At 47.8% G+C, this 20,404-nt stretch overlaps 1 protein-coding gene across 1 annotated transcript in view; it reads left to right on the top strand.

Moving 5' to 3' along the window:
- Positions 1-20,040, top strand: part of EEFSEC (eukaryotic elongation factor, selenocysteine-tRNA specific) — a 573,771-nt gene extending 553,731 nt beyond the window's left edge. Inside the window, exon 7 of the mRNA XM_069206246.1 lies at positions 19,259-20,040. Within this exon, the coding sequence (XP_069062347.1) occupies positions 19,259-19,458 (200 nt within the window). The 3' untranslated portion in view covers positions 19,459-20,040. The remainder of the gene's footprint in view (positions 1-19,258) is intronic.
- The last annotated feature ends 364 nt before the right edge of the window (positions 20,041-20,404 follow it).

Below are 20,404 nucleotides of genomic sequence, written 5' to 3'. Positions count from 1 at the left end.
GTGGGATTGTTTTCGTGCATTCTTTGCTGATTGCTGGCAGTGAAAGCCAGCTCGCAGAACGGCCTGGCCTTGCAGCTGGGGGGGGGGGGGCACTTAGGGCTTTCGTGACTTTGTGCATACATGAAAGGGTTGGGCCCAGAGTGACGTGCGAGTTTTGTAAATGCTGTCTTTGACCCACACTTCACCTTGGTTGGCTTCTCGAATCAAAACGGCTACTGTGCTGGCCTTGCCACTCTGTCCCGCCACTGACCAGAAAGCTATCTGATCTGGCCTTGGCGTGCATAGGAGCATAGGCATGGGCGCAGGAGGAGGGCCGGGGGCACCCTTCGATGATCTCAGCTCCCCGCTGCGCCCTGCGACCCGACTCCTGTGATCCGCTAGCTCTGCCGCTGCCACGTGCTGCGTTGTGGCACTAATGTCACAAAATGGCCGCCACAGGACGCCATTTTGAGGCAGCCACTGCTCCCATTATCCAACACTTTTTATTTATCACCTGAGGATGGATAACCATTCGTTCTATATAGAACAAAATATAAACACTGCTGGAAGCAGATTTTGAGTATCTTGATTGGTTTTCTGATACTGGCAGTGTCCAGTGCTGAAGATCTCTACTGTTAGTTCTTGGACATGGGAGCTTGCTTCTTGTTCCTCAAAATGTAAATGTGGGTTGGTTGAAAGCTGGGTTTGGCCACCTGTTAGACCCAAGGGCTTGATAAACCATTCGGTTTAATCACTTCAGCTTCTGCCCAGCCTTGCGTTTTGTATTGATGCAGTAGCCTATGGTTCTGAAACAGGCACAAGAGCACAGCACTGTGCATAGGGACTTGTACAAAGTGTAGGGGAAGGGAGCAGCGCATTTAAAATAACCTCTAAAGCAGTATCAGTTACACCACCATGTAATAATAACTTGATTTCATCCTGCTTAACACCACAGTTTTTGACTTTGTAAGTACTTTAACTAACAGCGAAAGCTATTAATAGTTTGAATTGTACTCAATTTACCAACCTCATTAGGATGGAAAGCTGGTTTGCTTTGGTAGGGTACAAACTCAAGACCCTGCAGATATCATCAGAGGGCACTCTACTTGTTACGCCATCTCACAGGCACAGGGGCATCGAAGTGGTGGAGGGACGCAGGTGGCGTAAATGAAATCCCGCACTACTGGAACGATGGAAGACAATTTTAAAGGTTGAAGGGAAGTTTCAGTTGGGAAAGAAAACTTAGGTGATCCACAGTTTTGCCATAAATGCACAAAGAGTAAACAACATGAAGGAAATTAGATGCACTTGGTGTACAGCGAGGGAAGTCAGTGGGCCCATGAAGGCTACTATTCAGGAAGCCATGGGGGGTTTCTGAGAGATACACCAGAGGCTGAAGGATCTCAAGTGTGTCTCATTGTAATCCATCTTACAGGAGCAAGTAACTCTTCAGGGTACGTCGTAGTGTGGGCTATGAAGCATGACCCCCACTGCAGAGCCCAGGAATGTCCCCCAGTCTGCACCCAACCAAAATCCATCTGTACCACCTACAAGGCCTACAGGATCATAAACCTGCTGGCCTAGCTAGAGAACCCCCTTCCTAGCCGCTCCCGCACTGGCCTCTACTAACCAAAAGACCTTCTGCTGTTGCACCCCTCTTCCAGGAACAACCTACACAAGCACCCACCACACCCCGCTGCCTCCAGCTTCATAAAGTCTCTATCCGCTGTACGCTCACAGGCAGCGGGCATACACAGCACCCGCCACACCCTGCTGCCTCCAGCTTCATAAAGTCTCTTTCTGCTGTACGCTCACAGGCAGCGGGCATACACAGCACCCACCACACCCCGCTGCCTCCAGCTTCATAAAGTCTCTTTCTGCTGTACGCTCCCAGGCAGCGGGCATACACAGCACCCACCACACCCCGCTGCCTCCAGCTTCATAAAGTCTCTATCCGCTGTACGCTCCCAGGCAGCGGGCATACACAGCACCGCCACATCCCGCTGCACCACTGCCTCCAGCTTCATAAAGTCTCTATCCGCTGTACGCTCCCAGGCAGTGGGCATACACAGCACCCGCCACACCCAGCTGCTTCCAGCTTCATAAAGTCTCTATCTGCTGTACGCTCCCAGGCAGCGGGCATGCACAGCACCCGCCACACCCCGCTGCCTCCAGCTTCATAAAGTCTCTATCCGCTGTACGCTTCCTGGCAGCGGGCATACACAGCACCCACCACACCCCGCTGCCTCCAGCTTCATAAAGTCTCTATCCGCTGTACGCTCCCAGGCACCAGGCATACACAGCACCCGCCACACCCCGCTGCCTCCAGCTTCATAAAGTCTCTATCCGGTGTACGCTTCCTGGCAGCGGGCATACACAGCACCCACCACACCCCGCTGCCTCCAGCTTCTTAAAGTCTCTATCCGCTCCCAGGCAGCGGGCATACACAGCACCCGCCACACCCCGCTGCACCACTGCCTCCAGCTTCATAAAGTCTCTATCCGCTGTGCGCTCCCAGGCAGCGGGCATACACAGCACCCGCCACACCCAGCTGCTTCCAGCTTCATAAAGTCTCTATCTGCTGTACGCTCCCAGGCAGCGGGCATACACAGCACCCGCCACACCCCACTGCCTCCAGCTTCATAAAGTCTCTATCCGCTGTACGCTCCCAGGCAGCAGGCATACACAGCACCCACCACACCCCGCTGCCGCCAGCTTCATAAAGTCTCTATCCGCTGTACGCTCCCAGGCAGCGGGCATACACAGCACCCGCCACACCCCACTGCACCACTGCCTCCAGCTTCATAAAGTCTCTATCCGCTGTACGTTCCCAGGCAGCGGGCATACACAGCACCCGCCACACCCTGCTGCACCACTGCCTCCAGCTTCATAAAGTCTCTATCCGCTGTGCGCTCCCAGGCAGCGGGCATACACAGCACCCGCCACACCCGCTGCTTCTAGCTTCATAAAGTCTCTATCCGCTGTACGCTCCCAGGCAGCGGGCATACACAGCACCCGCCACACCCTGCTGCACCACTGCCTCCAGCTTCATAAAGTCTCTATCCGCTGTACGCTCCCAGGCAGCGGGCATACACAGCACCCACCACACCCCGCTGCCTCCAGCTTCATAAAGTCTCTATCCGCTGTACGCTCCCAGGCAGCGGGCATACACAGCACCCACCACACCCCGCTGCCTCCAGCTTCATAAAGTCTCTATCCGCTGTACGCTCCCAGGCAGCGGGCATACACAGCACCCACCACACCCCGCTGCCTCCAGCTTCATAAAGTCTCTATCCGCTGTACGCTCCCAGGCAGCAGGCATACACAGCACCCACCACACCCCGCTGCACCACTGCCTCCAGCTTCATAAAGTCTCTATCCGCTGTACGCTCCCAGGCAGCGGGCATACACAGCACCCACCACACCCTGCTGCACCACTGCCTCCAGCTTCATAAAGTCTCTATCCGCTGTACGCTCCCAGGCAGCGGGCATACACAGCACCCACCACACCCCGCTGCCTCCAGCTTCATAAAGTCTCTATCCGCTGTACGCTCCCAGGCAGCGGGCATACACAGCACCCGCCACACCCCACTGCACCACTGCCTCCAGCTTCCTAAAGTCTCTATCCGCTATACGCTCCCAGGCAGCGGGCATACACATCACCCACCACGCCCCGCTGCACCACTGCCTCCAGCTTCATAAAGTCTCTGTCCGCTGTACACTCCCAGGCAGCGGGCATATAGGGCATACGTTCTGTACAAAGTCTTACCCTGTTAAGGTCTGTACATTTTATATAAAAGCTAAAAGCTTTTCCTTGTAGGGGACCTGTAACTATTTCTCCCCGTGCAGCCTGCATGTGCCCTCACGGACAGGAACCCCTCTGCTCTTTATTTTGCTTTTGAAACCAACCATGACCTGCTTTCCATTTACTGACGTCTTTGACATTCGTAAATATGTAATCGAGGCACCTGCCCTATGGGATCGTACAGAGAAGGCATTGCTTGATGACCAAGTTGCAAGGCAATGAAGGTAAATAGCCAGTTAAAGCCCCACACAAGCAGCTTCTTACAGAAAAGAAGGGTTCTCTTCAAACAGTCACCAACAATAGGCATTTTTGAATGTTGCTTTGCCTGATGAGGTCAGTTTGAGTTTTGAGACCTACAGCGATGTCATTCACCCGATGGCCCTTTAAACAGGACAGTTTAAGTGCTTCCTTTGACAAGGGCAGATTCCATTCCAAGATCAAGGGGTACATGGATAGAACTTTGGGAACAGAGCCCAGGACAGATTGATGGAGAGTGTGTGACTTTTTGAAGCTTGGGGTCTCTGGGTGTACGGTCAGGGATGTAGGTTCCAAGGGCCCTAATGCAAGCGAGGATAATGGGCCCCGAGTATCATGGTTGAGTATTGAATGGCATACATAACTAGCTTCACATTCCTGGGCACGACAGTGGCGTAACATTACCCCCCCGTGCAGATATCCCCGAGCTCCATGGGGCCCCCTCAGCACAGCCGGCACAAGCGGTGGACCCCTAGCCTTATAACTCCTGACTCAGTCCAAGGAGTGGGGGAGGGAGGCCCTCCATGTACTGTACAGGGAAGCCCCCTCAAGTTATGTTACACCACTGGGGCCCCGGGCTACTGCAAATGCTCCACGACGGATAGCTAGCCCCATAATAGAGCCTTCTTCAGTGTGAAGGCCACAAATGCTAAGTTAACAGTGTTGAAATAGACGTCATTCTAAGTAAGGCAGAGCATCATGAAGACGCGACACACATCAATATTAAAAGAGCAGCCAGACCTAATCTGAGCATAGAGGGAGGGCACTATGGCCTTCGGGCTGGCAAGTTGTAAGTTACTTAGAGTAGCAGCATATCTGGCACCCCCTTTCACTAAGCATTTTCTTTGGTTTGGCTTGAAGTACATTGTCATGCTAACCAAATTGATTCCACACGGTACAAGTAAGTTAATTGATTTTAAATCTAAAATAAAAATCGTCCCATTTTAATCGTTTTGTAAGCCTGGCACCAGAGGGAACTTCCGCACCCACAGAGGAGGACTTGAAACTGCATTTTAGATCCTCTCAAGGTCTTCTTGAGATCTCCACAAAGAGTGCATTGAAGATGTCCCGCCTGTCTCCCAGGATGCTTCCAAGCCCCTGGCAATGCTCATCTCTGATCAGACATTCACTCACTTACATTTGCTGTTCAGATCTGTGAGGTAAGTCGTCAAATATAGCAACTCGGATGTCTAAATTTTGTGATAGGAAAAATAAACTCCCGATGCACACAAACGGGAAAATAATGGAAATTATAACGAAGGAATGTAGTAAAGTCTATTTTGTATGTAAAATATGTCAGTGTGTAATTTACATGTAAATTAGTTTCAGATATTTATTGTTAGTCTTTAATTAATAAAATAAAATGTTACAGCACAATAACTTTTGATGTTAAGGGTGTATTATAGAACAAAATATTTTAAATTTAAGTAATTTATGTATATTAATTTCTAAAGAATCATCTAAAAATTATTCACCCTCACTAATATTTGTACTTGCATATAATTGTTACTAAATGTGGTTGAAGCTTATGCATTTAATTTTGTTATTTATGAAACTAGAAATACAGTTGAAATGCTTCCTTTTTTAAATGTAGTTTGTTATTATAAAAAAAAAATCAACTATGGTATATAATTTCTGTGACTATGATTAACCTCGCACAATTTCAGATAAGGATGGGGATGTGTCAGGGGAGGTATTGATCAATGTCACAATAAACATATCGCTGCCTTCTGGGAGGGCAAGACGAAAACGTGTCCAACCGAGACTGTTTTTCGTAAGAAGGTGTGTTTTTATTATTGAAAATGCTGAAAGTTATGGGACCTCGAAAAAAGGCTCTGCACAGTAAATCCTGCAGCCTTAACCTGTGATTTACTGTTCTTTAAGTTCATTTTTCGAATACCACCAAACAAAGAAAGGATTTGCTTTTTCAGTATCAAGCAGATAGACCATTCATTGTGATCTGGTGGCGTAACAACGGCCCCCGCAGCCCTTGCATTGTTGGGGTGGGGCAATCTCAAGGAGGTCCCCTCAGCATAGTATACTGTGCACCATAGGCAGGCCCCTGACCGGGTGCATGCCGGAGGGGGCTCCCTCAGGGTACTTTGTTACGACACTGGTGGGCGCTTGTGAACACTACACTCTGGAATGTAATCCAGACACCACTGTTTCACTTTCTGACAGACGTGCACTGTGCTCCCCTTTAGACATCTGTGAAGGGGCGGGGTTTAAGAAAGATGTGCTGAATTACCTTTCTGCGTTTAAAACACAGGTTTTAAAGAGCTTCTGTAAGGAGGTGGGAGGTTGGACAACCTGGACTTGTTCAGCAGCCCTTTGGGAGTTTTGCAGCCTCACCCCCATACCTTACCTGGGGGAGAGGGGATGGGGGGTGGTGGTGGCAGGGGGAGTTGAAGGGGATAGGGCAGCAGAAAGGCATGGGCGTCAATTCACCAAACTGCCAGGGGTAGCGGAAGTGACATCACGCACCATTTAACCTTTACTGTGACTCTCACACACATGCTTACACATACACACACATTCACACTCTCTCTCTCACATAAATACACTCTCCCCACAAGCCCACACACAACATACATTTAAAAGCATTTTTACTTACCTCACCTTCCAGATAATGTCATATTCCCGCTAGTTGTACTCCATGTTTTTTATTATACTAATACTGAATAACATTATTCACTATTTGTGTTGTAAAAATTGACAGAAAACCAGGAAAGTGGAGCTTCAACCAACATCTGCTGCCCTGTGTTTCAGGCACTGAATTTTGCCACCTCTGAGACCAGGAATCGTAAGCCAGGGGTCACAACTGCGACCCCCCTGACAACCACTAAATGTCGTCCATGCAGAGAGGAATGATTAGAGGCGAGTGAGGCAACAAATTAACAGGGAGAGCCGAGCCAAGGGTGGCTCTAAGAGCCTGTGCACAAGCCAAGCCCTGAAAATATTTGGCATGTAAATTGTGCAACCAATGTCATGCTGTAATATGATAGAGTGTATTAAAAATATTTAAAATGTTATTTCGTTACCACACAGAAGAGTTTCACCATGGTGCATCAAATTATATCATTGCAATGAGACATTTATTAATAGTCAGAATTTCCTGCCCCGCCCTGATGGCAATGTTATGATTGAATTATGAGGCAAGTTGTCTCGTGTACTGTGTGCACTGGTGTAACAAAGGCCCCTGCAGCCTCCACGGTGCGGGGGGGCCCCGAGCTCCAGGGGCCCCTGCAGCACCTGGCCTGAGTGAGCGGTGAGGGGGGGGGCTCCGTTCCTTTGCAGGGAGGCCCCCTCCTGTTTCGTTACAGCTGCTACCGACTTGCCTTTGCTGCCCCTAGTCTTAGGTACCACGATGAGAGTTTGTGGACAGAAAGGAAGCAGGACTCTGAGACGCAGTGTGCTGTCCCACTGCTGGCCCTTTCCCTACCAGCCAAGTAACAAAGAGGAGGCTCTTGATGCTCTGAAGGTGGGAAGGGGGTCGACCCCCAATGCTGTTGGGTGTCTTTGGCTGTATGATGGCACGTCCGCCTTCCCAGGCACTTAGATGAATTGAAACCTATGAGAGCCCCTCTCAGTGCACTTGGCCCTGTGTCTTGGCTCTTGTTGGTAGTGGTCTGTGATCCTCTTCGGGGTTCTTGATGGGTCTGTTGGTTGGATTGTCATTTTATGGGGTCTGCCGTCTCACCTCACCTGCCTCAAACCACTCCGTGCTCAGAGCTTTGTTACGCGGCTCCTTTTGTAAGAGACCTATGGTGACTTCTGTTTTGAATTGGTTCATTGAGATCTTGCCATTTTAAACATGCCTACCCAGGGGCGTCATGGGAGATATTCTGCATGAGCACAGAGTGTAGAGATTCAGCAGTGCCTTCCATGACAATGAGATATGTTCAGGTAAAGGTTTGTTTGCAGAGCGCACAAACACCCCATGGGACTCTTTGCACTAGAAGCAGGTAGCTAGTTAGATGTGGCCAATCATAGGCCTTGTGAAGAAGATTGGCTTTAAGTTCCTTTCTAAAGGGAAGGTGACACGTTTTTCATATAGTGCTTTCATGACACGTTTTGTCCCGCTGTAGCACTTTTGCATTTTTTTTTAAATCCAAGTCTTTATTTCACCTTTTTATCAACCTTGGAAGGGTGAAGGACTGATTTGGTCCTTTCGAGATTTATATTCATCACCTGCATGGCACACACACATCTGCTTTGAAGCATGCAGAAAAGTGAAGTAAGGTACATAGGGGTAAGGTGATTCGCCCAGGATCACACAGGTTAGTCGAGTGGCAGATAAGGGAGTGGAACCCAAGCCTCCACACAATCCATGAAATGGCGAAGTCCTTAGGTAACTATCATTTTTAGTAGGGCGCAAACCACTGCCCTCCTTGGGGAAGCCTGTGTAACGGTGTCCAGACTAACCGTGCCGCCCCTTGTAGGATGGCACACTTAAATATGTATCCAGCAGCGCGAGACACACGTAGGCACATCAGTTCCACCCTAGTGACCCCGGCAGCCTCCCTCTCTGCAGCTGGGCCGCCCCCTCAAGGTTTGCCCCACGGATGGCGCCTCAGACCACAGCATCATCTCAAGATGTCAGTCACTGGGGCTATTACCGGCCCGAGGGCTCCTCTGGCGAGAGATCCGTTTCCCTCCTCCCTCAGCCTGACGACAGGTGAAGTATGCTCGGTGTAACGTGAGGACCCCGCGGAGGTAGCCGGAGCGTGGATCTGGCCTCGGCCTGTTCCTTGGTATCTCTCGGCATCTCCAGCTCACAGACCCCCTGGCACCGGCAGAGAAGCGATCCGTGGACCCGTCAGTCAGGGCTGGTCCACACAGCCTGGGCTCCTGGATCTGATGTCGCCACTTAAACATGCAGGAGGCGAATAACACCTGATTGAGGCTGGGCCATCATGGGCGCAAGATCTGACCCACCCCTCCTGGTCCCCCGATGTCTCGGGGGATGCAGACTGTGACATCCAGACAGGTCACTGCTCTCACACAGCAGCATCCTCGAGTCTCTCCATCCAGCCCCTGCCCATCCACACACCTCCAAGCCGGCACAAAACCTCACTTGTTTAAAACCCTTTCTGCTTCAAAGCTTCTCGGTAGCAAAATGTTTACGTTTTTCTCTGAAGTGCGCTGCTTGTGTGTAATGAGGCGTGCATGCCAGATCAGTAAAACTTGTAAACAGTTGCTTTAACTCCCACCTCTCTCTGCCCTTCCACTTCTAGGTTCTCTATGTGTCTGATGCAAACTCTGCGCATTTCTCATCAAAAGATCAAATTATACAAATACAATTGAAACGATGGCTCTCGGGTTTGTTGTGTTTATTTGCAAAAAGTTTATCTGTGTTTATTATTCTTTATTTTTTGCTAATTTTGATGTTACTTAAATATGATAATATTGTGTTGTGGAAGTAAATGAAGTTGCAGTTATTATTTATCCAAATATATTTTACTGATAAATGTACACTCGTGCGCGGATACTTGGTGGGTTTGAGTACTCCAGTACAACGTTAGCGTTTTTCACGTACCGAGGACATCGGACTGAGGCGATGCTACTGCAAACAACTGAAACGCAAATGAAGAATGGGCCAGGACAATGCAAATAGCTGTATTTAGAAATCCTCCCCTCCCTGCTACCACCAAATGATACAGACCACTAAACATACTGTTGGACCACTTTGATGCCAGTACTAACAGAAACAGCCATTTTCACCATCGTGAAGGATTTCACCTCACCAGCAGCTGCCTCCAACTTGATCCCCTCCTCTCAGGACCTGTGCAACAATCTCTCTCTATTCCTCAGCCACAAAGTCACTGCAATGTAGAATAACTTCAACCCACAACTAGACGTGACTGACCTTGCCAAATGCTTTCTGATCTTATCCAAAGAACCAGTGCTAACCACATGACCCACCACCCCAGAAGAAGCTTCTGTCATTATGAAGTCCATCCCCTCAGGAACGTCATTGGACCCTTGACCTCACCACGTCTACTCCAGAGGACTACAACCGATCAGTCCCATGCTCAAACCTATCCTGAATGCCTCCACTTCTTATGTGTCCTTCCAAGACTCTTGGAAAATGCAGCTGCCATCCCATTGCTGAAGAAACTCCGCGGACACTTCAAAGCCCGCCAACTACAGACCAATCTCCCTTCTACTGTTCCCAGCCAAGGTCTTAGAGAAAATCAACTTGGGCCTCACCAAATACCTCACCACCAACTTCTTGACACCACTCGGTCCAGCTTCAGATCTAACTACTATCTTCATTGCCGCTACGGATGAAATCTGCATGACTCTGGACGGAGGATACATGGGACCTCTTATCCTCCCGGATCTTTCCTTAGCCTTTGACAAGGTCTCCAACCTAATCCTCATCCAGCGCCTACACAACATTGGAATCTAAGGACTTGTGCTCCAATGGATCTGCTCCTTTCTGACTGGAAAGACCCAGTCAGTCAGCCTGGCACCTCAGATGCCAGTGATCTCATCTGTGGAGTTCCACAGGATCCTCCCTGAGCCCAACCCTTTTCAACAAATACATGAGCCCTCTATCCAACATCCTCTGCTCTCACGACGTCATCGTCCTCTCCTGCGCGACGATGCACACCTCATTCTCTCCCTCACGGAAAAGACGCCCAATACCTGTATCAAGTCCAGTGCCTGCATAACTGAATTTGCACTGGATGAAGACCAACTGTCTGAAGCTGAACACTGACAAGATCGAAATTGTGATCTTGAGAAGGACACTTTACAATGGGACTCACATTGTAGCCAAAGGAGGTAGGCCATACACCTACTTCCACCAACCATGCCAAGTACCTCCGGAGTATCTCTGATCGCAAACTCAACATCACCACTCAAGTCAATGCCATCACCACCTCATGCTTCTATATCCTGAAGATGACAAGGAAGATTTTCAAATGGCTACCAGTCAGCACCCGGAAGACCGTCACACACTTCCTCGTTGCAAGCATGCTGGTCTACGGCTACACCCTCTATTGGTCTTCAAACTTTTTAAAGCTGCGCCCCCCCAGTTGAAAAATAAAAATCATTGGGCCCCCCCTCAGAATTTTTCACAATTATTTTAGAAAGATGGCAATGTTTAAATAGGTATAAACCTATTTAAACATTGCAGTTAGGTACCGTTACCTTTTTATAACTGCAATAACATGCTTCTGCTTGAAACAAAGGCATGTTATCTGTATAATATTTCTTTTGGCCAGAGTTTGGCGCCCCCCCTGGGATCACTTGAGGCCCCCCAAGGGGGGCCCGCCCCCCAGTTTGAAGACCTCTGCTCTATACTGTGTTCAACTAAAAGGTCACCAGAAGGCTGCATACCATTTAGAACTCGGTGGCCCGAACCACTCTCAACCTCCCATGCCGCAGTCACATTACACCACACCTGAAGGAGCTCAAAGGTTCCTCATACACAAGAAAGCACAAGTCAGACTCCTCACCCATACTTTCAAGGCACTGCATAACAATGGTCCAGCATACCTCAACAATTGCATCTGCCTTCACAAAGCTTCCAGACACCTCCACTCTTCGGTATTGCAACTTGCACATATTCCACACATACGGAAAACCAGATCCAGAAGTCAAGCCTTTTTGTACATTGCTCCTAAAGCGTGAAATGACCTGCCACTACACCAAAGAGCCTCCTCCCCATTTCTTGAATTCCACAAGAAGCTGAAGACCTGACTTCTCAAGTAGTTCCACTAGGACATAGGTTTGGTTAGACTCTCACCTGCTCAGCCCAGGATACCCTCCCGGGTGATAAGCACTCTACAAATCTGCATAGCATAATGTTGGAAACTATTTAAGGAAATGTCATTCTGTTTTTTAGGTCTCGCCTGTCAGAGAGAGCAAGTCGTCTGGTGCCAAAAAGACCTATTGTTAGCTCACAGTGGCTTAGAGCCCACTCATTGACTACCACTGGTTGATGTTCTTGTCACTGTCATTTGCTAGCTTTTTTTTTATTTTTAAGAAACAGATTATATTGCATTTAATGATGTTTGCCATTTAGCAGTAGAATCAATAGATACATTTGCTAGCTTTTTATTCGTTAGCTTGTGGGGGACTTTCCTTCCTCTTCTCATGTTTGTCCCTCCCGAGAAGCAGAGCCTCTTTACTTTTGTACGCCCCCTGCTTACTTTTTGGGCACTACGCTTTTTGTTTTTTGGCTAAGCACTCCATGAGAGTGCATATGTTTTCCAGCCGTCTTCTTTGTGAATTTCTCTCTCCCCCTCGCCGGAGCTCCAAGTTGGTCTCTCTCATCTATGTGCTTCTCTTCCGCCCCTATCAGTGTTGCACTCACACGCTTCCCCTGCATTGCTTTCTTACTTCTGTATTTCTTCTCTGAGTTCTGCTTCCCCGTCTAACCCACTCAGCTCTCCGTTGCTGCCCCCTCCGGACACCCCATCCCAGTTGCTGCCACCTCTCTCCCACCCCAACTCAGTTGTTGCCACCTCCCTCCCACCCCAGCTCAGTTGCTGCCACCTCCCTCCCACCCCAACTCAGTTCCTGCCACCTCTCTCCCATGCTACCTCCCTCCCACCCCAGCTCAGTTACTGCCACCTCCCTCCCACCCCAGCTCAGTTACTGCCACCTCTCTCCCACCCGAGCTCGGTTACTGCCACCTCCCTCCCACCCCAGCTCAGTTACTGCCACCTCTCTCCCACCCCAGCTCAGTTTTACTGCCACCTCTCTCCCACCCGAGCTCAGTTGCTGCCACCTCCCTCCCACCCCAGCCCTGTTGCTGCCACCACTCTCCATGTTGCTGTCACCTCCATCCCATTCCCTCCCTGTTTCTGCCCCCTCTATCCCATCCTATCCCATTCCATCCCCTCCCGGTTGCTGCCCCCTCCATCCCCTTTCCTCCCTGTTGCTGCCCCTTCCCCCAACCTTCTCAGACCCCCTACACCAGAGGTCTTCAAACTGGGGGGCGGGCCCCCCTAGGGGGTCCTCAAGTGACCGCAGGGGGGGGCGCCAGGCTCTGGCCAAAAGAAGCATTACACAGATAACAGACCTTTGTTTTAAGCAGAAGCATGTTATTGCATCTTTAAAAAGGTAACAGTGCTTAACTGCAATGTTTAAATAGGTCTAGACATATTTAAACATTGCCATCTTTATACAATAATTCTGAAAAATTCTGAGGAGGGGGCCCAATGATTTTTATTTTTCAGCTGGGGGGGGCGCGGCATTAAAAAGTTTGGAGACCTCTGCCCTACACTCTTACTCCCTCCAGCTTGCCAACTTCCTCTTGCTCCGCCCCACTTTCCCACTATCCCCCCCAATATCTCTCCCTGTTGCTGCCCCTCCCCCATATAAAGTGGTAGTGATGAGGTGAATCCTTTGTCCAGACAGCAGTTAACCTGTAAAAATAACAAAATAACTATAAGTAATACTGCCACAAAATATTCTGGGTTACGCTGCATGATTACCATTTCCTTGCTGCATTTTTTTGTTGACTTTAAGGCATAATTTGGACCTACACTGCCACATAATTCTAGTGGTGCTGGCTATACAAAGTCCTCTTTGCTCATTAGCTGCCCTGTCAGCTATGGGGCTGTTTTCAGAGTAGGATGGGTTACCGTGTCCCAGGCATGTCCCCAAGGCCTAACACCCGGGGGGGGCTGGGTTTCAATGTTTTTGCCAAAACTGATTTTGGTTTCCAGTCTAGTTTGCATGATTTGCCTTATTTACAGGGCCACTGGGAATTTTGTGGCAGTAGAGGGCCAAATTATGCTGCAGAGTTGAATAAATTATGTGGCAAGAAAAGGCAAATTATGCGGCATAATGTGGCACATTGTGTGATAGGATTCTGTGGAAATCTGTAATTAGGAGAAAATCTCCGCGGCCGCCAAATCGCATAATTCAGTGCCCCTGTTTATTTATGCGGTGCACAGTGGGCTGTCCATCCCAGTGATGGGATGTCTGCCTGAGCGTATCACGCTGCTCCTCCCGGCTCCCCCCCAAGCGGCCATGACACCTCTGGAATGGCCGCGGTCACCTGCCCGGGTAGACCCGCTGTCTCCAGCTCAGAGTAACATCTCGGGCCTGTGTCAGCCAGTGACGGGTGAAGGCCTCTCTGGTCCCAGTCTGAGGCCTCGCCAGCGATTGGGTGTCCGAGATAAGGTTATGCGACACCGCAGGTTCCACATACCTGAATCTGCGTGAGCCCCTTCACCCCCCTGGCATCCACTCTGCCTCGATACAGAAGAGGCAGGATGGAAATTAGGCTTTAAGGAGCAGTATCTCACTCTTCCTGAAGGCGTCTGTGACCTTTATCTCTTCTGGAGGAGGAAAGTGCAGATGTGCCCCGGCGCGGCTACTCGTGGAAGTGAAATGGAGCCGCCAGTGGTAAACCAGGGCCCGTCTGCTTTATTTATTTATTTTATTTCATGAGGTGCCAGAGAGCGTAAATGTGAATGGTGCATGCATTTGTATTTATATAGTGCAAAACTAGCTGGAACGAAACAAAGTGCTGTACTCGTGCAACTGCATTTGTAGCGCACACGTTCGCCACAGCAGGCCTCTTGGTACTATCAACAGATGCGTGTTGGCATCGAGCGTGTCGGTCTCTGAAGGATGCTGAGCCGATCTTCTGGGATTCGAACCTGAGACCATGAGGGCAAACCCAGATCCCTGCAGTGGGTGCAGTTGTCGTCTCAGCCGCTAACTCTAGGAGCTATGTGGGGAGAAAAACAGTGGGAGAATGTGTGAATAATGGGTGAGGGTGGTGTGAGGAGTGGCACCGGGGTCTCCCTGTACCCCTGTTATGGCTTTCATTTACTACCTTTCTGGAGTACAGGGGTACCACTTTGCTTGTTTGCATTACGGCTAACGCTACACAATGCTATGCAAAAAATCAAGATCACTCAATGAATCAGGATTTATAAAGTGCAGCAAATCATCCGTGAGGATTGTCTGCGAGGAAGAGGGAGATGGATCACAGGTGTCTGGTTGGTTGGTGGAAGGTCATTCATTTGGTGATGTATGCTGGTCCTTTGTTGTGCAGGTCTTTGCATGTGTAGAGTTTATCATCTTGAACTGCCATTGCTTCTGAATCGGGAGCCAGTGTAGTTCCTTCAGGTGCGCGGTGTTGTGAGTCCATCTGGGGAGGTCGAGGATGTGTCTTGCCACTGAGTTTTGTATTGTCTGTAGACTCCTCAGGAGGCGTGCAGTGGTTACTACGTAGAGTGTTTCCGTAGTACAGCCTGCTGGTGACGAGGGCCCGAGTGATGGTCCTTCTGGTGTTGATAAGGAACCACGCGAAGATCTTGCTGAGCATGCATAGGTAGTGAAAGCAGGCTGCATAGATAACTTGCTGTCCAGGATGATGGAGAGATCAGGTTTTTTTTTTTTAATAACTCTTCCGCCAGAGATTTTCCCTGCCAGTTAGATATTGATTTTAGTTTTTTTTTTTTTTCACAATTCACAAAGTTTGCTAAGTGTACTCTGGAAAACAATTGTGAATTCACAAATATGTCCATGCACACGTGAGAATGGCAATGTCGTGCAAGTGATGCTTTTTTTTTATATCAAGAAGAACAAATATGTGTAGAAAGCACTTCCTCTGCACCAGTTTTTGTGGTTCAAGGTTAATGATCAATTCCTCTGTGCAATGGCTTTACTCCTGCACTCAACAGGATTAAATGTCCAACTAACACCAGACTAGGTTTAGGCTGATAAATGTTTACAAGGGGCCACAGGTTCACAAGAAGCAGCCTAAGATGTCTAGATTGTGGTATGTGGTGGAGTTTGTCTTTGACAGCTAGCGAGGATGATGGCAGTTTCCAAAGGCCAGTGAGTCCCTTTCAGGCATCCGGCTCCCTATCAGGCCCGCTGGCTATTCTTTTCACCATTTCACAAAAATAATGGTAAACTACAACTGCAGATGGGTTCAGTGTCATAGGCGGCGTAATGAGGCCGCTAGGTAATGTTGCCCAATCATGTAGTCGGCGTTTATCATTGTTGCCCATGGAACGCATAGACCTTACTGAGGGAGCCATGTCTAGGTTGTGAAAGAGAAGACAAACACCTACTTGTACAAGTAGGGGGGAGGGGCTCTAGTGCCATCATTCAACACTACCAGGCTGCAGTGGCCCTTGGGTGGCATGGCTTACTTCAGCTCCACTCCAGGATTTTTTGGAGCCACAGACAAAATGGCATTTTGCCATTGAGGCGTTCCTGCTAGTGTAGCTACAAGGCTTTGTTGGAGCTACTTGTTGCAATATGGCGCCCTCTTGAGACCAATTATAGTAATGCTATTAGGCTGCTGCCTGTAGAATCCCGATGCAGCAAAGCCTCGTTCCCCCTTGTAAAAATACATTATATCACATGACTTTGGAGAAGGAGTAGATGTGGTCTTTAGTTAGTTCCCCTGGAATCAGCAGGAGTGGGTTACAAAAACCGCATACAACACTTGGCAAAAACATTGTGTGATCTTGGGCAAAATCACCTCCCTGTGTTTCACACTGAAGATACTGGAAAATTGAAATATGTGTTGTGTAAAAAACATTAAAGTCTGTCGATGCAGTGTCTGCATGAAATGTTCCCTCCTTACTCCCACGTGCCCCAGTGTGAACCAGGCTGTGCTCACACAAGACGCCATTCTGCTGTGTGAACATCCCCTTATGATGTCACAGTGTAAATGTTCTCTTGAACGTGCTCTCTGCTCCTTGAAGCTAGGTGTCAGTTACGTGTTATTCCTAAAATAAAACAAACCAGTAAATAAAATAAACTTTAAAGGGTAGATGAGAGAAAGATGGTGAAATAAAATGACAATTTTGCTGAGTTAATCCTCTTGTTGAACTTCCACCGCCCTGACAGCATGTCTTTCCTTTTGTCTGCCACACCCATGTGCCCTCTGGCCTCAGCCTGCTCTTCATTTGCACTTCGCTTGCTTCCGAGAAAGAGGTTAAGTTTGTGATGTGGTTGTTTTCATGGTGATGCTACCAAAGCGTCTGATGCTTGAAGTTGGAGGATACTTTCCTGCAAGCATCTTTAGTTTCCCTTTTTTTATTCTTCTTTTGTATTTTGCCAAGCTCTTTGTCACTGCTGAGCATCTTGAAGCTCAGTATTTACATCTAGTCAGACTTTCACCTTATCCACAACGAATATGTAAGAGCAATGGGCCAGATTCTCAAAGGTAACTTACTCTTTTGAGTAAGTTTACACCTCTGTGTAAGTTTACTATGTTTTGGTATTTACAAACTCCAAGCGTAAGTTACTAAAAAAACGTAGTAAGTCCAGCACTATACATGGCCATCCACTGGTTCTGCAACACTCTCCCGTAGAAAATAATGGAGGTAGACCTTACAATAAAACCTTATACGAAATAATGTTACATTAAATTAAATTAAATATGTTTAGAAGTGTAACCTTACTCAAAAGTGTCAGTTACCTTTGTGAATCAGGCCCACTATGTCCTTGTAGCGAACTTCATCAACGGTTCTTGCACGTTGCGCAGTCACTTTATTAAGGTGAGCCATCTGTGTCCTAAAGTGAAGAAAACACTTGCATGGGGTCAATGTAGGTTCTCATTTGAGTCTGCAGACACCTGAAGTTGTTTCCCAAAAATGCCTTTGTTAGGCAATAGTTCAGTAACTATTGGCATCTGCCCGTGGCATTTTAATGATCATGTTGGAGTCTCCATCTTGAAGGATGTTGAGATCACTTCTATCTGAGTGGTAAATAATCTCCCTAAGATTTGTTTCTACCACCAGAGAAGTGTTCAAGGATTTGAACATATAGGCAGTAGTTCTCTACAGGTTACTTACTCTCGCACATGATTGTCATAAAAAAATGGTGTTCATCGATGTAAAAAAGCTTTGTATTGGAAGAGAAGAATTACCAACAGTTCTGATATTGTCTTCTCCAAAAGTGTTGGCAGAATCAATGTTTATGTGGGTTTTCAATTTTCTCTAAGAGGTTTAAGAGGGAACTGTATAAGTGTTGACAAGCAGTGCCTCAGGAGTCAGTGAATGTAGAGGGTCATAATTCTTTAAGAATCACAAAGGTCCTTCCTGGTGGAAGGCCACTGAGTACCATAACTGCTATGCTGCCGGCTCTTTGACATGGATCATGAGTTGACAGTCTTGTAGAGGAGTCGAGCACATGGTTGCGTTGTCTTCTCCAGATTTGCTCCACAGACCTCTTTTTCCTTATTGCCTTCATATATTCTGGGGCGAATCAGCCATTGGCATGCTTCTTAGAGTTGCCGGTACACTGCTGAACAGGATGACAGGTACCTAGCACTGGTGGAGTCCACAACAGAGCTCTTTTTGTGAATCGTCAAGTCTTGGTTGGTAGGCTAACCATCGAAGAAAGCTATAAGCGTTTCAATGAGGTGCCTCAAGGTGTGTGAGGCAAACTATGAGGTAGTTGAGTACACTTTATCAGCAACTGTAAGATAATGGCTTGGAGTTGACAAGGACGTTTCAACCAGGGACTTACAAATGAAGGAGAGCACCTGTGAATTACAATAAATCACCACCCAACCAACTTCAATAAGTTAGTGACTATTATAAAACACTGCAGTATGGAAAAAGGGGTGGTTGAACATCATTTTAGCCACCATGTAGCTCATCTTAGCCGAGGTGTCCCAGATAAAACAGCAGCTGCTCCACCACCTCCCAGTTTTTGCCCACACCGCAGGAAATACAAGGTTGTATGGGATGCTTTATGTCTGAAAAATTAACAAAGGTAGGATCATGGCCCTAAGAAACTGTTTAGGGAGGTTCAAAAGTCAACGATTGAAGGTATGTGAGATGCAAGCAAGGTACTGGAATATACGCAAGGTAGTCAGCCTGGCCAAATACATGTGTCTGCCTGGTTCCTGGGGTGAAAAAGGGGAACAATTTAATGGATGTGTTTCTTAGTAGAGCTTTGTGTGGAAATAGTGTCTTCCTTTATTCAGAGGATACAGGAATGCTTTCATGTTTTGTCTATGGGGATGGTTATATTGGAGTGGCCAAGAGTTCCCACACTTGATGTTTTTCAACTTGCTTAATAGAAACCTGGTGGAATGATCTTGATGAGGCAGCCTCAGTATTGCCAACAGCTCTCTTGTGTGTGTACTAGGTTAGGTGGCACGTGACTTTGAGTCGCGCTGATTGTAAAAACTGCCAACGCCCCCAGCATTGCATGTGAAATTCTCTTTATTATTTTTAATAATCTTGTTTTTCATGATGTGTCTTTCAGATGGACTGCAGGCAGATACCAAACAGCGTCTCACTCCCTCATCTAAGAAGAAATCGAAGGCGGGAAAGGGAGACACAACCACCTCCACTGGCACCAACAAGGAGGAGGAGGTCAAGGCCGAAACACAACCCGTCCTGATCAACCTCTGGTTTAAACGTTATGTGTTCGACCCACATAAAAAAATGATCCAGTCTCGGTGACGTCTTGGCTGAAGATGTTTGTCCAAAGTGGCCTTCGCAATCTCTCTCCCAACAATGCCTCATTACATCTGCTTTGTTGTTGGCCTGAGATAGAACACTGGGTTACACCATTGGATTCTTGATTGTTGTATCAGATCATTGAAAGGAGATGCTCTCCTTGTAGCCTGTGCATGTTCTGCTGTCATACAAGACCTTTTGTGGTGGTGATGGTGGTGGTTTGTAGTAGAGAGCAGAGGAGAAGAAGATGAAGAAACTTAGATAAAAGTGATCTTTGCTAGAGTTGGCCTATGTTGGTCGATGGATGGCATAGCAATGCCACAAGATACATTAATATACTACGAAATTGAGAATCATTTACATACGAAGTGGTTCTTCGGATACCTGGAATGGATCTGCCCTCCACGATCCAACATTGTACTACCCTCTTTTACGCAGTCATGTGTTCTATTTGTAACACAACTGATCTGTTCGTCTCTTATTACAGATCAATTGTCCCTAGAATGAATCTCTTTTAGCAGTTTGCACAGGCATTGATGGATAGATGGATGGATGTATCACTTAATAAACATCGAAAATAAATCATGTGGTTGTTGTTGACATGCGATTTTATTAGATCAAAGCCCAACACCATTCACAATTTCGGGTGTAATAATATAATGTGATGCGGAATTGGGATGTGCTCTAGAACAGAAAAACTCCCGTATTCCCAGCACCCTGTATTAATCCCGTGTGATCTTGGTTAAATTCCCATGGTATTTATAATTGGTATTGTTTATGAATAGAGATGTGTTCCACATCGTCTCTCTCTTCATCAGGACTGAGAGGAATATCAGTCTGCCACACAGCAGAGATACTCATATAACTCCATTTTAAGGTTATCACCACTGAGGACCAATCAGCTCGTAGGATTGACAGAGTTTGCATATTAGTTGAACCATTGTGTCCT

Source organism: Pleurodeles waltl, chromosome 9 (genome assembly GCF_031143425.1).
Source record: "Pleurodeles waltl isolate 20211129_DDA chromosome 9, aPleWal1.hap1.20221129, whole genome shotgun sequence".
NCBI lineage: Eukaryota > Metazoa > Chordata > Amphibia > Caudata > Salamandridae > Pleurodeles > Pleurodeles waltl.
This window is presented reverse-complemented; position numbering and strand designations above follow the sequence as displayed.